The sequence below is a fragment of the Mustela nivalis genome (assembly GCF_964662115.1).
Source record: "Mustela nivalis genome assembly, chromosome: 18".
NCBI lineage: Eukaryota > Metazoa > Chordata > Mammalia > Carnivora > Mustelidae > Mustela > Mustela nivalis.
In genome coordinates this window covers 45610547-45624702 of record NC_139037.1, presented here as the reverse complement: position 1 = coordinate 45624702, position 14156 = coordinate 45610547, and the positions used below count along the sequence as shown (strand labels likewise).

At 52.1% G+C, this 14156-nt stretch overlaps 1 protein-coding gene and 1 long non-coding RNA gene across 5 annotated transcripts in view; one reads left to right on the top strand and one right to left on the bottom strand.

Moving 5' to 3' along the window:
- The window catches only part of NUMBL (NUMB like endocytic adaptor protein), a 21141-nt gene extending 13783 nt beyond the window's left edge, over nt 1–7358 (top strand). For 2 of the 4 annotated variants that reach the window (XM_082709298.1, XM_082709296.1), the window contains exons 7-10: nt 500–689; nt 2440–2742; nt 5010–5132; nt 5945–7358. In XM_082709298.1, coding sequence (XP_082565424.1) covers nt 500–689; nt 2440–2742; nt 5010–5132; nt 5945–6576 — 1248 coding nt within the window. In that variant the 3' untranslated portion in view covers nt 6577–7358. Of the gene's footprint in view, nt 1–499; nt 690–2436; nt 2743–5009; nt 5133–5944 lie in introns of all 4 variants that reach the window. The other 2 variants (XM_082709297.1, XM_082709295.1) reach the window with 1 other exon arrangement.
- LOC309852531 lies at nt 234–8900 on the bottom strand. The gene is made up of 3 exons (XR_014305230.1): nt 8811–8900; nt 2659–2799; nt 234–674 (listed from the first exon to the last, which is right to left on the bottom strand). It is a non-coding gene; the product is annotated as an uncharacterized lncRNA (long non-coding RNA).
- Nucleotides 8901–14156: the final 5256 nt, after the last annotated feature.

Genomic DNA, 14156 nt, shown 5'->3' with positions numbered 1-14156 from the left:
CCCGGACACTTCAGCCTGCCTGCCCCGCAGTTGAACGCATTTATTACCAGCTCTTTTTCTTTTGAAGTCAAATGCTTGCTGTGCACAGACCCAGGGGTGTTAACAACTGTACATACTCATGCAACCCAAGCCTCCATCAAGACCTAGAACATTTCTCTACCCCAGCCAACGCCTCCTGCCCTTTCCCAGTGAGTTCTCACCCCCGCCCCCAGAGGAACAGCCAGGCTTCCAGCTTTTTTCACCACAGATTAGTTTTACTGGTTCTTGAACTTCCTATCAAGAGAGCCATACGGCACTGCACTCTTGTTTCTGGCTTTTTTTTTCTCTCCGAGCTGTCCTGTTTCCCTCTGGGTGCAGATGCAGTCTGAGGCTCTGGGCAGGCACGGGTGCAGGGGACTGGTCCAGGATGACCTGACACTGAGCTGGTGGCACCAGGGCTTCTGCCTTCAGCCGGCACAATGCCACCTCTCCAAGCCCGGCCTGACCCCTCTTCCCACAGGGCGAGAGGCTGAGCCATGCCGTGGGCTGTGCCTTCGCCGCCTGCCTGGAGCGGAAACAGCGGCGGGAGAAGGAATGCGGGGTCACGGCCGCCTTCGATGCCAGCCGCACCAGCTTCGCCCGCGAGGGCTCCTTCCGCCTGTCGGGTGGCGGACGGCCGACTGAGCGAGAGGCCCCTGAAAAAAAGAAAGGTGGGTGCTGTGGGCGGGGCCTGGGGATCCATTCTGGGCGGGGGGCAGGAGAGAGCGACAGAGGCCCAGGGACTCTGCAATTTACAGAGCAGGGTACCAGCCACAAGGTTTGGCTACAGTTTACAGAGCTCACTTGTTTGGGCAATATTCGGCTGGCCACAGATCCCAGCAAAACTGGGTTATCTGCTAACCCAGGAGGTTCAGAAGCATTTTAAACTGTGGCTCAAGGCCAGTTACTGGGTTGTGAAGTCAGTGTGGTGGACTGTGGCCGGCACTGAAAAGAACTGAAATAGAAAAGAATAGAAAATATCAGATTAGCTGAATGTAGTAAGGGGAAGTGCAGTTTAATGATACTTTTTTTTTAAGATTTTATTTATTTATTTGACAGAGATCACAAGTAGGCAGAGAGAGAGAAGGAAGCAGGCTCCCCGCTGAGCAGAAATCCCGATGCGGGGCTCGATCCCAGGACTCCGGGATCATGACCCGAGCCGAAGGCAGAGGCCCTAACCCACTGAGTCACCCAGGCGCCCCACAGTTTAATACTTTTAGTCCAGGCTGTGTATTTGCGTGCATGTGGAGGGTCGGGGGTACAGGTCACCATGCAAAAGGTTTTATATTGGTGGTCTCTAACATTACAGGTAAGTGGCATGTACTTTGTAAATTCTAAAACAATGCGGCTTTTATTTTTATTTATTTATTTATTTGGAGAGAAAGCGTAAGTGGGGGTATACTGAGGAAGAGGCACAATCCCAAGGAGGGGCGCCTCGGTGGCTCATTTGGGATCGAGCCCCACATCCGGATCCCTGCTCATTAGGGAATCTGCTTATCCCTCTCCCTCTGCCTCTCACCCGACTCGTGCTCGCCTGGGCGCGCTCGCTTGCTCTCTCCCAAATAAATTTTTTTTTTTAAAGATTTTTATTTATTTGAGAGACAGAGAACACAAGTGGGAGTTGGGGGAGAAGCAGAGGGAGAGGGAGAAGCAGACTCCCTGTGGAGCAGGGAGCCCAATAAGGGGCTTGATCCCAGGACCCTGAGATCATGACCTGAGGTGAAAGCAGACGTTTAATCTACTGAGCCACCCAGGCACCCCTCTCTCAAATAAAACCTTAAAAGAAAAAAAGAAGAACCCCAAGCAGACTCCACTAGGCTTGATCTCACAACCCAGAGATCATGACCTGAGCCAAAATCAAGAGTCAGGTACTTAACTGACTGAACCATTCAGGCACCCCAAAGACAGGTTTTTTTTAATATAAATGTATTGTGTTTTAAGTCACAGTATTTTTTTTTTTTTTTGACTGTGGATTCTAGTTTTTAAATTTTTGGAAAACACTGCTTAGAATTTACAAAGAACTTACTGTGGGAAGCTGCTTCTCGCTATGCCCCTTGCCCCCCGCTTATGCTCGCTCGCTCTCTCATAAATAAATAAATCTAAAAAAATTGATCAGAAAGGGAAATAGAAGGTCTCAGAAGGGAAAACAGCAGAAGCAGTGAAGAAAGCCAGATTAGGGACAGAAAACTAGAGAGACCCAAAAGATCAGGTTGGAGGAGGAATCCCCGAGGGCCTCCTGGGGCAGGCAGTACTGGTGTGGTGACAGTGAGAGACATTTCAGGGCTCTGACCAGCCTGTTCTAGGGACAGGACAGAGTGGGTGAAGGCAGCAGCACTGGAAGATGATCAAGGGGGCTTGCTGGGAGAGGAGTAAATGCCTAGGTGTGGTATCTGACCGCCTGTCTCCCCATGTCTCCAGCAGAGGCAGCAGCTGCCCCAACTGCAGCTCCTGGCCCTGCGCAGCCTGGGCACGTGTCCCCGACACCAGCCACCACATCTCCCGGTGAGAAGGGTGAGGCGGGCACCCCAGTGGCTGCAGGCACCAGTGCAGCCGCCATCCCCCGACGCCACGCCCCGCTGGAACAGCTGGTTCGCCAGGGCTCCTTCCGCGGGTTCCCGGCACTCAGCCAGAAGAACTCACCTTTCAAACGGCAGCTGAGCCTACGGCTGAACGAGCTGCCATCCACACTGCAGCGACGCACAGACTTCCAGGTGAAGGGCACAGGTGAGCCTGGGACTCCGTGGGAGGGAACATCGGGATCAGTACTGTCCCTAGTAAGCACTAGAGACAGAAGAAGGGGTATAAGCCTTGATCGGTTAGCACTGTCTGCCATGGGAAAGAGAGGCGGAACACATCATGGTCAATTAGCAGCATCTGCCACCAACAAGGGGGGAGAGAGAGAGATTGATGAGCAATGTCTACCATTGGCAAGGAAAAGCGGAAGGGTGGCACAAGCCATGATCAATTAGTAATGTCTGCTGTGTTTAGGGTAAGGGGAGAGGTGGCTTGTATCACAATCGATGAGCAAAGTGTGCCAGGGACTTGGGAGAGGGGAGAAGCTTCCTAGATGCCACTGTTTGCTCAGGAGGAGGCTGAAACTCCCAAGCATTTATTGGCCACTGGAACCATGAGATCTGGCTGGGTGAAGGATATGGGCTCAGGGGAAGGAGGATTGTGATGGATTAAGAATGCCTGGGGAGGGACGCCTGGGTGGCTCAGTTGGTTAAGCAGCTGCCTTTGGCTCGGGTCATGATCCCAGCGTCCTGGGATTGAGTCCCACATCGGGCTCCTTGCTCAGCGGGGAGCCTGCTTCTCCCTCTGCCTGCCTGTGCTCGCTCTCTCCCTCTCTCTCTGATAAATAAATAAAATTTTAAGAATGCCTGGGGAGTGCCTGGGTGGCTCAGTGGGTTAAGCCTCTGCCTTTGGCTCAGGTCATGATCCCAGGGTCCTGGGATTGAGCCCTGCATCGGGCTCTCTGCTCAGCAGGGAGCCTGCTCCCCCATCTCTCTCTCTCTGCCTGCCTCTCTGCCTACTTGTGACGTGTCTGTCAAATAAATAAATAAAATCTTAAAAAAAAAAAAAAAAAGTCTGCCTGGGACAGGGAGAATAGAATGATGGCATATGGCACGGTCTCCTGAGGGGTCTGCCATGAGAAAGAAAAAGGAGCGAGGTGGCATACCATATGATTAATTCGTGAAGGCTGCCATGGATAAGGGAGAAAAGAGAACAGCAGAAGTTATGTTAGCTCAAGGAGAGGCTCCCAGAATTTGGCCAGTGGAGACAATAGGTGAAGAGCACACCTAGGTCTAGGGTCAGGGAGCATAGTGACGGGTTTGCAGTGTCGCTGGCAGGCAAAGATCAGGCAGAGGCAGCACCCATCGTCGCTGACCAGCCACGTCTTCCAGGGACAGTGCTGAGGAAAGAAGCAACACATCCTCATTGATTAGTAATGTCTTCCCTGGGTGCTGATAGGAGAGAGTGTAGCTGTTCTGTTTTTCTTAGAGGGGAGATGGAATTGCAAGGACCAGTACTCTGTCCTAGCCATAGTGTCTGGCCAGGTGAGGCCGGAAGGTGAGCAAAGAGTCCAGGGGCAGGGGTGGTGGGAGGAGAGAAGCATCGTGTTTGATTACTCCTATCTGCCATGGGCCAGAGAGAAGAGAGAGGTGGCATAAGTCATGATCTAAAAAGCCAGGTCTACGTGGGAAGAGAGGTGGCCCAGTACTGTGTTCTGTCTGAGGGAGACAGGCAAGCGGGCTGCCTTTCCTCCCAGCTGTCTGTAAGTCACGTGGTCTGGCCCATGGTCCTGTTTCCATTTGCCAAATCAGAGACACCCATCTCTTATGGCCTTGGGGATTGGCATGGGAGGTGTTGCTCTGTTTCCAGAAGGCTGGGCTGCTCCCAAAGGTGACTGCTGGGCAGACGCCATTGCTGGCTGAGAGCGATACACACGCACTCCCTGTCCCATATCGTACCACGGCCATCACACACCCTGGGGTGGGCACACACACACTCCTTGGCTCCCCTTGATTTGGAAGCTTCGTGTGCCTGGAGGCAGTGGCACGCTTGCTTGGGTGTGACCTATCCCCTCCCCACCCCGCCGAACTTTCAGTTCCATAGGAGTCACAGGGGCCACACACAGAAGTCACACACGCTGGGATGTCACAGAAGCCGGTGTTTCCATTAACATGCCCTTGGGCACGTACCCAGCTAACCCATGCAGATGTACACACACTCACAAGCCACATGCCCAGGATCATGCAGACTTGGAGATCACAGCTCAGATTCACACACACTTGTGAAAACACTCGTGGGTCACATATGGGTACTGCATTGGCTCATGCTTGGGAATCAAAAGACGCCACATGCCTGGATCCATTTGGCCACCGCAGAATGGACGCATGACCCACACCCCATGACCCCAGAGGTCGTCGGGGGGGCCATCTGAGGGCCTGGGCCCCTTGGCTAACCTCCACCCTTCCCTGATTTCCCAGTGCCCGAGATGGAGCCTCCCGGTGCCAGTGACAGCGACAGCATCAACGCCCTGTGCACACAGATCAGCTCATCCTTCGCCAGTGCTGGAGCCCCAGCACCTGGGCCGCCACCGGCCGCATCAGGTAAGCCCAGCCTGTCTCCTATAGTGGCCACCCCGCAGCACCCCACCTGCAGGCCCCTGCTCCGTCCAGGGTTACCTCCCAGACTCCAGGAATCCCACGAGCTTAGAACCGTTGGTCATCTAAGGGCTAGGGGACCATCCCAGCTCCATGGAATCAATTTTGAGCTTTGGATCATCTTAGAATCCCAGGCTGATCTCAGAGCCATGGGTTCATCCTAGAACCACGGGGTCAACTTAGAACCACGGGATTCATTTTAAACCTTTCTGTCTCAGAACCATAAAATTGAGAAACCCACAGTCTTAGGATCACACGGTATTAGAACCTCCAGATTCGTAGCCATGAAGCCTTGGAATCACCTTAGAGCCATGAGCTTATCTTAGAACCACAGAAGCCCTTGGAAGTGTAGTATAAATTTAGAGTTGTAGAGTCTTCGAAAGCACAACCTTAAAACCGGTGAGCCTCGCTATGTTGGAAACGTATGGGACCCCTCGAAAAAGACTTACACCATCTTAGAATTTTAGCCTCCCCAAATGATACATTGTCAAAATAATCAGAACTAAGGGTGCTATCAAAAATATTTAGGAACAGGTTTGGCCCTGACCCATCGGAGGGGAAGCTGGGCTGGTGACAGTCAGTCTTGCCTGTACTTTTCCATCTTGGGACCTGAGATTCTCAGAACTGTATTTTCTGAGCACTCAGAACTGTGGTCCAGGATGGTTAAGCTGTTTGCCCCAAAGTTGACACAGGTAGTGAATGGCAGGGCCCAACCCCCAACCTAGGGTTCTCTCAACTGTCCCCTCTCCTCTCTCTAGGGACTTCTGCCTGGGGTGAGTCCTCCGTGCCCCCGGCAACTGCCTTCCAGCCTGGGCACAAGCGGACCCCTTCAGAGGCCGAGAGGTGGCTGGAGGAGGTGTCCCAAGTGGCCAAAGCGCAGCAGCAGCAGCAGCAGCAGCAGCAGCAAACAGCATCTGTGCCCCCTGTGGCCCCCGCTCTGCAGCCCTTCCCTGCCCCCATGGGGCCTTTCGATGCGGCACCCGCCCAGGTGGCCGTGTTCCTGCCACCCCCACACATGCAGCCGCCTTTTGTGCCCGCCTACCCAGGCTTGGGCTACCCGCCCGTGCCCCGGGTGCCTGTGGTGGGCATCACCCCCTCACAGATGGTGGCCAACGCCTTCTGCTCTGCCGCCCAGCTCCAGCCCCAGCCCGCCACCCTGCTCGGGAAGGCTGGAGCCTTCCCACCCCCAGCCATGGCCACTGCCCCTGGGGGCCAGGCCCGCCCACGTCCCAATGGGGCACCGTGGCCCCCAGAGCCGGCCCCTGCTCCGGCCCCTGAGTTGGACCCCTTTGAGGCCCAGTGGGCAGCATTAGAAGGCAAACCGGCTGTTGAAAAACCTTCCAACCCCTTCTCCGGCGACCTGCAGAAGACCTTCGAGATTGAACTGTAGCTCGAGCCGCCCTGCCCGTCCCAGCATCCCTGGGTGCCCCACATCTGGGCATGGAGGCCCAACCTCTCTTCCTAGTCCCACACCCTGGGGCTGCGCCCCCCAACACCCCCTCCAGCCCCTTGATCACCCCCCACAACCACTACAGAACTGACATTGTACGCCCAGATTGCAACAGGATGGAATTCAGGGATGGACCGGCCTGGCTAAGGGACCCATTTCACTGCCAGACTTAGGCTGGCAATGCCCTCCCTCACCCCCACCCCCAAACACAGTGGGATGGCCACAGTCCCACTGAGTGCCCTCAGTTCAAGCAACATTTCCCAGTTTCTGTTGTTGACCTTCCGCCTTCCAGTGTCGGGTGGGATGGAAAAGGGATGCCTGCCTCGGGGCTCTTCTGGGCCCACTAGGGCCCACCCCGTCTGGTCATCCCCTCCCATACACAGCACAAGCAAAGGGCTTCCCTCTGCCCACCTGCTGCGTTCACTGCCAATGCTGTGCTCACCCCGATCACCCCTCTCCCCCACTTGGGGGGGCCCACATCTTCCCTGGGCCAAGGTCTCATGGGGGTGGGGGCCAAGTTGGGGGCCCAGGAGGCGGGATAGGGGGAAGGGGAAGGAGATGCTCAGTTACCTCACGTCAGTGCCCGCTGGGGAGGGGTCTGGGACAAGGAGCGGGGGGGGGGCGCCTGGCGGGTACTTTTCTATCTTTTATTTCCAGATTTTTTTGTATCTAAACTTACAGATTTGTATTATACAAGGACAGCCAATAAAGGAAGAATATAATGACGTCCCTCGGGACAGCGGGGGTGTGTGTGTTGGGGGGGCTGGTGCAGTGGCAGAGCCTTTTCTTCTGAGTCCTCTCCTAAAATGAGGGACCATAACCTCTGAGTCATAACATGGTAGGAGGGAATGCTGGCCCAGCATTTGAGAGGTTGGGTACTAAAGGGGACCCAAAATTAATCACCCCAATTTCTAATTCTTAACAGAGTCTGAACCAAAGAATTCAAAATATTATAATCTGCTTCTAATCAGTTCAGTATTGAAATGTCATTTTTGTATTTCCTAGTTGAGTATGGAAATTCTCAATAACCAGCTTTGGAACAGTAGATCTTTGAGCTGGAAAATTGGTCAATTTGCATTTTCTGTAACTTGGGCCAAAGTGTCATCTGACACAGCAGTACATTTTGTTAAGTCTCTTGTTTTTTTGGGTCCCACACCCCAGGGCTCTTCTCCCTCCACGGAGACCACAGATCTGGGGGTAACTTTCCCCCAAGCTTGGGCTCTCAGAATAGACCTAACATCCCTGCCCTATCTGGGAACCTACACCCGCCTAACCCCCATGGGGCATCCCAACCCCACTGCCACCAAGGTCACTTCGCAGGGACCACCCAGCCCAGGCTGGTTCAGTGCGCCTTTTTCAGTTCTGTCTGGGAAGCTCTGCCCACCCTCACAGCGGCTTCCCGCGCCAACCCCCCTCGGGGAACAGGCCACGTGAGCCCCTCCCCGTGCTTTCTGGAGGGTTCCGCCCGTCGCAACGCCTTCTCTCCAGGCACCAGGGAGGCCGCAAGGGCTCTTTTGGAACGTCCCACCGAAGGGCTAGTGCTTAGCGCCCCCCTGCTCTTGGGAAAGCTCCACAGGGCGCCGCAGCCCAGGGGTGCCCAGCCCCCAAGCCGGGGGTACAGACCCCACCGTGCTGGCGCCCTGCGGCTCCCCGGGCCCCCGCACCTCTCGCCGCCCCTGCTCCCGGGTCTCTGCGGACACGTCCCCCACCGACAAACAGACCTCCGGCTCCGGGAAGGCTGCGGGGATCAGCGCGAGCCCGGGAGAGCAGCGCCCCCTTGTGGCCCTGTCCTCGGCAAGCCGGACCAGGGCTCGGAAGGAGAGACCCGCAAGACCGACGCTAAGGCCGGAAAAAGTGTTCAAGCATAAACATACACGCATGCGTGGATAAAAACAAAATTGGCGGCGCAGTCATGAACGACATTGTTCAGGCTCTGGTTCAGCCGTTTGCTCCTTCAGTAAATGCTCCCTGACTCCTCCCATCCCCCATGCCTCCCACTCCTCCCTGAGCACCCTGCCCGGTGCCTCCCAGACCTGGCCCCCTGCCACGAGGACACTACGGAGGCGCACGCACCAGTTGGGGCTTTCCACTACGTCGCCTCTGTTCAATCATGAAGCAAAGTTAAATCACAACTCTAAAGCAGGTTCAGGATTCCAAGCTCAATAACAACTCACCATGTGATTAAACATGGCTTCTTAGCCAGCGCAGAAAGCCGGACAGAAGACAAGCCACACGACAAACAAGAGGACAGAAGGGGGCAGGAAGTGAACGGACCAAAGAACAATCTGGGTCAACTCTTTGCACCTACTGGGGCCTTTTTTCTCTTTTTTTAAAGATGCTATCCATTTGAGAGAGTGAGAGAGATCATGAGAGGGGAGAGGGTCAGGGGGAGAAGCAGACTCCCTGCATGGGCAGCCTCCATCCCAGGACTCCGGGGTCATGACCTGAGCCAAAGACAGATGCTTAACCAACTGAGCTCCCCAGGCGGCCCCACCTACTGCTTCTGATGTTCAAGCACAGAAGGGTCTCGGTTCTGTTCGGAGAACAATTGGACAGAGTCTTTGGGAGGAGCTACCTTTTTTTTTTTTAAGATTTTATTTATTTGGCAGACAGAGCACAAGTAGGCAGAGAGGCAGGCAGAGAGAGAGGAAGGAAAGCAGGCTCCCCGCTGAGCGGAGAGCCGGATGTGGGGCTCGATTCCAGGACCCTGGGATCATGACCCAAGCCTAAGGCAGAGGCTTTAACCCACTGAGCCACCCAGGCACCCCTGCAGCTGCCTTTTTAAAATGTCAAGACAGAGAGGAGTCAGGTCTGAAGAGTCTCACAGTTTGCTGCCAAAATCCTATTTCTTTTAAAGGGATTTCATTGGTTTAGGGCCTCTGCAGACTTCCTCCGGTTCTGCTCGTTATCAAGTCTGGGTGTCAGCCGGCGTTGGTCCCGGCGATATCTCCTAGCTGTGGTGCCTTAACTGCTTGTGTCTTTCCTTGACACGGGCTCCTGCTTGACATGAGAGACTCCATTTTGCTCTCTACACCCCCACCCCCTGGGCTGTCACTGTTGGCCTGTGAAGGCAAGGGAAAAAGGCCGTCTGGGTCACCACTGTAACTCCACAATCTGGGGCACAAAGTAAGGCTTGGATGACCAGCAAGGCACCCTCAACATTCTCCCTCAACACACATTTTGCTTTGTTTAATAGCTTTTTTTTTTAAGATTTTATTTTTTCATTTGACAGAGAGAGAGAGAGCAAGCATAAGCAAGGGGAGCGGCAGCAGGAGTGGGAGAAGCAGGCTCTCCTCTAAGCAGGAAGCCCTAAGTGGGACTCGATCCCAAGACCCCAGGACCATAACCGAGTCTAAGGAAGACATTTAACCATCTAAGCCATCCAGGCACACCTACCCTAAAAAGATTTCCTGGGCCCTTTTGCAGCCACTCCCCATTCCCACATCCAGCCCCAGGCAGCCATTCATCTACTTTCCCTCACATATATATTCTTTTCTTCCTTTTACATACATTTGCTGGATACCTGCTTCCATCAGATATTAGGTGCTGAGAATACACAACGACACACACAGGCTCTGGCCTCAAGGAAGTCAAAGTCCGGCTGGGACAATGGCTAATGGGAAAATATGTCCATTTGCTCATTCATTCATTCAAAACTATTTAATGTTTCCTGAGTACCTTCCATGTGCCATGTACTACTCTAGGATCTAGGGATAGAGCAGTGGCTGGAGGCGGGACAAAAATCCTGTTCTGCTGGAGGATATTTTAATGAGAGGCTAAAAATAAAGAAATCACCAAGTAGATGTGTGATACAATGCCTGGTTGAGTGTTATGAAGTTTTATAAAGAGAAATAAGCTAGTGGAAGGGATAGAAAGTGATGGGGTGAGGGGCGCCTGGGTGGCTCAGTCAGTTAAGCATTGGAATCTGGGTTGTAGCTCAGGTTGTGACCTCATCTGAGCTTCTGCATCAGGGCTCCCTGCTCAGCAGGAGTCTGCTTCTCCCTTTCCCTCTGCTCCTCCTCTCTGAGCTAGTGTGTGTGTGTGTGTGTGTACGTACTCTCTCTCATTCGCTCTCAAATAAATAAATAAATCTTTAAAAAAAGAAAACTGTCCCTCTCTCCCTCTGACCCTCCTCCCCCATGCTGGTCTTGTGTTCTTTCTCTCTAAAATAAATAAATAGGGCGCCTGGGTGGCTCAGTGACTTAAGCCTCTGCCTTGAGCGCAGGTCATGATCTCAGGGTCCTGGGATCAAGTCCCATATTGGGCTCTCAACTCAGTAGGGAGCTTGCTTCCCTCTCCCTCTCTCCCCCTGCCTCTCTGCCTGCTTGTGATCTGTCTCTGTCAAATAAATAAATAAAATCTTCAAAAAAATAATAAAATAAATCTTTTTAAAGAGATTGATGGGGTAGGATTTTAAGGTGTTCAGGGAGCATGTCTATGAGAAATAAACATTTGATGAGAGACCTGACCTATTTGATAATAAATATATATAATAAATTTTATAATAAAGTGTTGAGCCTCGATGTCAGGGCGGCCCACACACTGGGGCACACTCCGTGCTCCTAGCCATCCCAGGCTTATATACGCCTTCTGAGCAGGTCTCAAGAGTTTGGTTTAGGGACCCCAGGGGAGGTGCCGGAGACATCATGTGGACAAAGTTCACATGATTTCCATAATAATATCAATATGTTCTTTTAGCTTATTTCACTCATGGAACGTGTGCTTGTAAGTTCTTATATTTTGTTTATTTATTTTGAGGTAGGATTTCACTTTATTTTTATCTTTTTTTTTTTTTTAAGTAATCCCTACATGGAATGTGGGGCTTGAACTCACGAGCCTGAGATCACGGGTTGCATGCTCTACTGACTGAGCCAGCCAGGAGCCCCAGATTCTTGTGTGTAAAATTCTCTGTTTTGGGGCACCTGGGTGGCTCAGTCGGTTTGGCCTCTGCCTTCGGCTCAGGTCATGATCCTAATGAGGGAGCAAAAGGCTGGCTAAGGACAAAGCAGACACTGGCACCCTACACCCCCCACCCCTTGTGACATCTGTGACTTCCTCCGGAACTGCTGGCTGCCCTACAGGAAGGACAGATGGTTAACTAATAGAGATCACAATCCTGCAGGACAGGAGTCCCCCTCAGTTTGCAAATGTCCTCGTGACTTACAAGGAAGAGGCTTTCTTATCAACAGCCTAACTTCCAAAGACCCATAACTCAGTTCCGGAAGCCCCTCCCTGCCCATAAGACTGAAGGATTCTGAGGTGAAAGGAGCTGTAAATCAGGCTGAGTTTCTGACAAGGATGGTGACAGGAGAAATGTGACATTCCACCAGGAACCTCCCAACTGTCTTCATGTTGGTACCTCGTTAGAGAAACAAACAAACAAAACACAGCTTGGCTTGACAATTACCAGGCCACCAGTATCCTGAAACTACTTAAAGCTACCAGTATTTACCATGTCAGACCATCTGAACCCCTTTTGTCCTCACCTCCCCAAATCCCGAGTATATAATCAGCCACTCGGGATCCCGGGGCAGCAGCTCTTCCTGACCACGGGGCCTGTCCCCGTGCTTTAACAGAATCACCTTTTTGCACCAGAGACGTCTTAAGAATTCTTTCTTGGTCGTTGGCTCCAGACCTCATTTATGTTCTAAAACTTCATCATTTGGCACCCAAACATGTGGATTTGAATCCTTACATCTGGACTCTGAGCCTGGGCACAAAATCAGTGAGTACTTTCTTTTCTCTTCCCCTAGTCTCATTTCAGGCGCCCTTCAAGGTCTTTATGGAACACTTGCATAAGTGTTCCATAAGTCTGCCTTTTGGCTGGAAGTTAGTTTCCTGGTCAGAATGGTAGTAAGACCCAGAAACTTGATACCCTCTCTTTATTCCCGTTTTTACACAAAGTTGTCTGTCTTAGGCACAGGGCAGCCACCTATGTCACTAGGAAGGCTGCCAATCTTTTTTTTTTTTTAAGATTTTATTTATTTATTTATTTGACACAGAGAGAGCACAAGTAGGCAGAGAGGCAGGCAGAGAGAGAGAGGAGGAAGCAGGCTCCCTGCTGAGCAGAGAGCCCAATGCGGGGCTCGATCCCAGGACCCCGAGATCATGACCCGAGCCGAAGGCAGCGGCTTAACCCACTGAGCCACCCAGGCTCCCCAAGGCTGCCAATCTTAAGACTCCCGTGTGAGGCTTCCTCCTGACTGATCTAATGTGATCCCCTCCACATCCCTGGTCTAGCCACTTCTGGCCATGGGACCTCCACTGGGAGCTGGCCAGTACCCGACTGAATTAAAACCCAACTGGGGACCGTTTCCTAGGGAAGTTGGCTGTAAGGACCACATGTGTTAGAATGTCTGTTAGACCATGATGGATTTCTATCTTTACGGTTTTCTGTCAATGTCCTTTATTAACTACTTAAAGCTACAAAATTGGGTAATTTCCCCTTGTGAAACTTTTCTAGTATTTTCCATGGGTTGAGAACAGCAGGGCAATAACATAACTTCCAGAGTGTAGGACGACACAATATTTTAGTCCATTCACCAGGCACCCACCTGTAGCCTCGGATGCGATGGGGGAGAGGAGGGCCGCTGGCACCCCTCCAGGGCCTTTTCCAGCAGTAATGCCATCACAGGAAGGCAGAGATGGTTCTCAATAGTGATTTTCATTGAGGGACGTCTCTGGTCGCTTTTGACACCTGGAACCTCTGACGTATCCTGTGTGGGATGCCACCCAGGAGTCAGGGGGGATTTTGGTAATGGACCTTCTTTTTCTAGGAACATGGGATCATCATCTGTTCCCAAGGATTCTCCCTTGGGATGCCTTTTAACCCACTGGTATCAATTCGGACTACAAGATTTAAGAAAGAAAAAAAAAAAAAAAAGAACTTCCTCTGTAACACTGAATGGCCTCAGTACTCCTTAGGAGGTGAGGAAAAGCAGCCCATAAATGGGACATTAAGTTTCAAGTCAATCTGTCAGTTCGATCTCTTCGGCAAGGAGAAGGGCAAATGGACTGAAATCCCATATGTCCAAGGCTTTATGGCCCTAAATCAGGATCAGGATCTGCAGGCCTCTTGTAGAGTTTATCTAATCCTCAACCAGGTTAACAACCCCCAGTGGGTATGTTGAGTGAGGACTGTCTAACTAGGCTGATTCCTCTTAAAAAACCTGGGATATTGGAGGGACTGCTAGCCAGTCCAAAGAAAGAGGACGTCTGCTCTGTTGCTAACCCTCCTCCTTATAAACCCCAAGACCCTTCTGCCACCAGCCCAGCTGGACATACCAGGAACGGGACTCCCTATCTTCCATTTAAGAATGGGATGCATCCTCTTAGGGAAGTCACTAATGGAGAAATGGACACAATTAGGGTCCACATCCCATTCTCCACGACAGACCTGGCTCAGAGAAAACAACCATTAGGACAGTATTCTGAAAACCCCTCTCGATTTATTGAGAGCTTTCAAGAAGTATCAATTGTGTTCGATTTGACCTGGCAGGATATATATATAGATATAGATA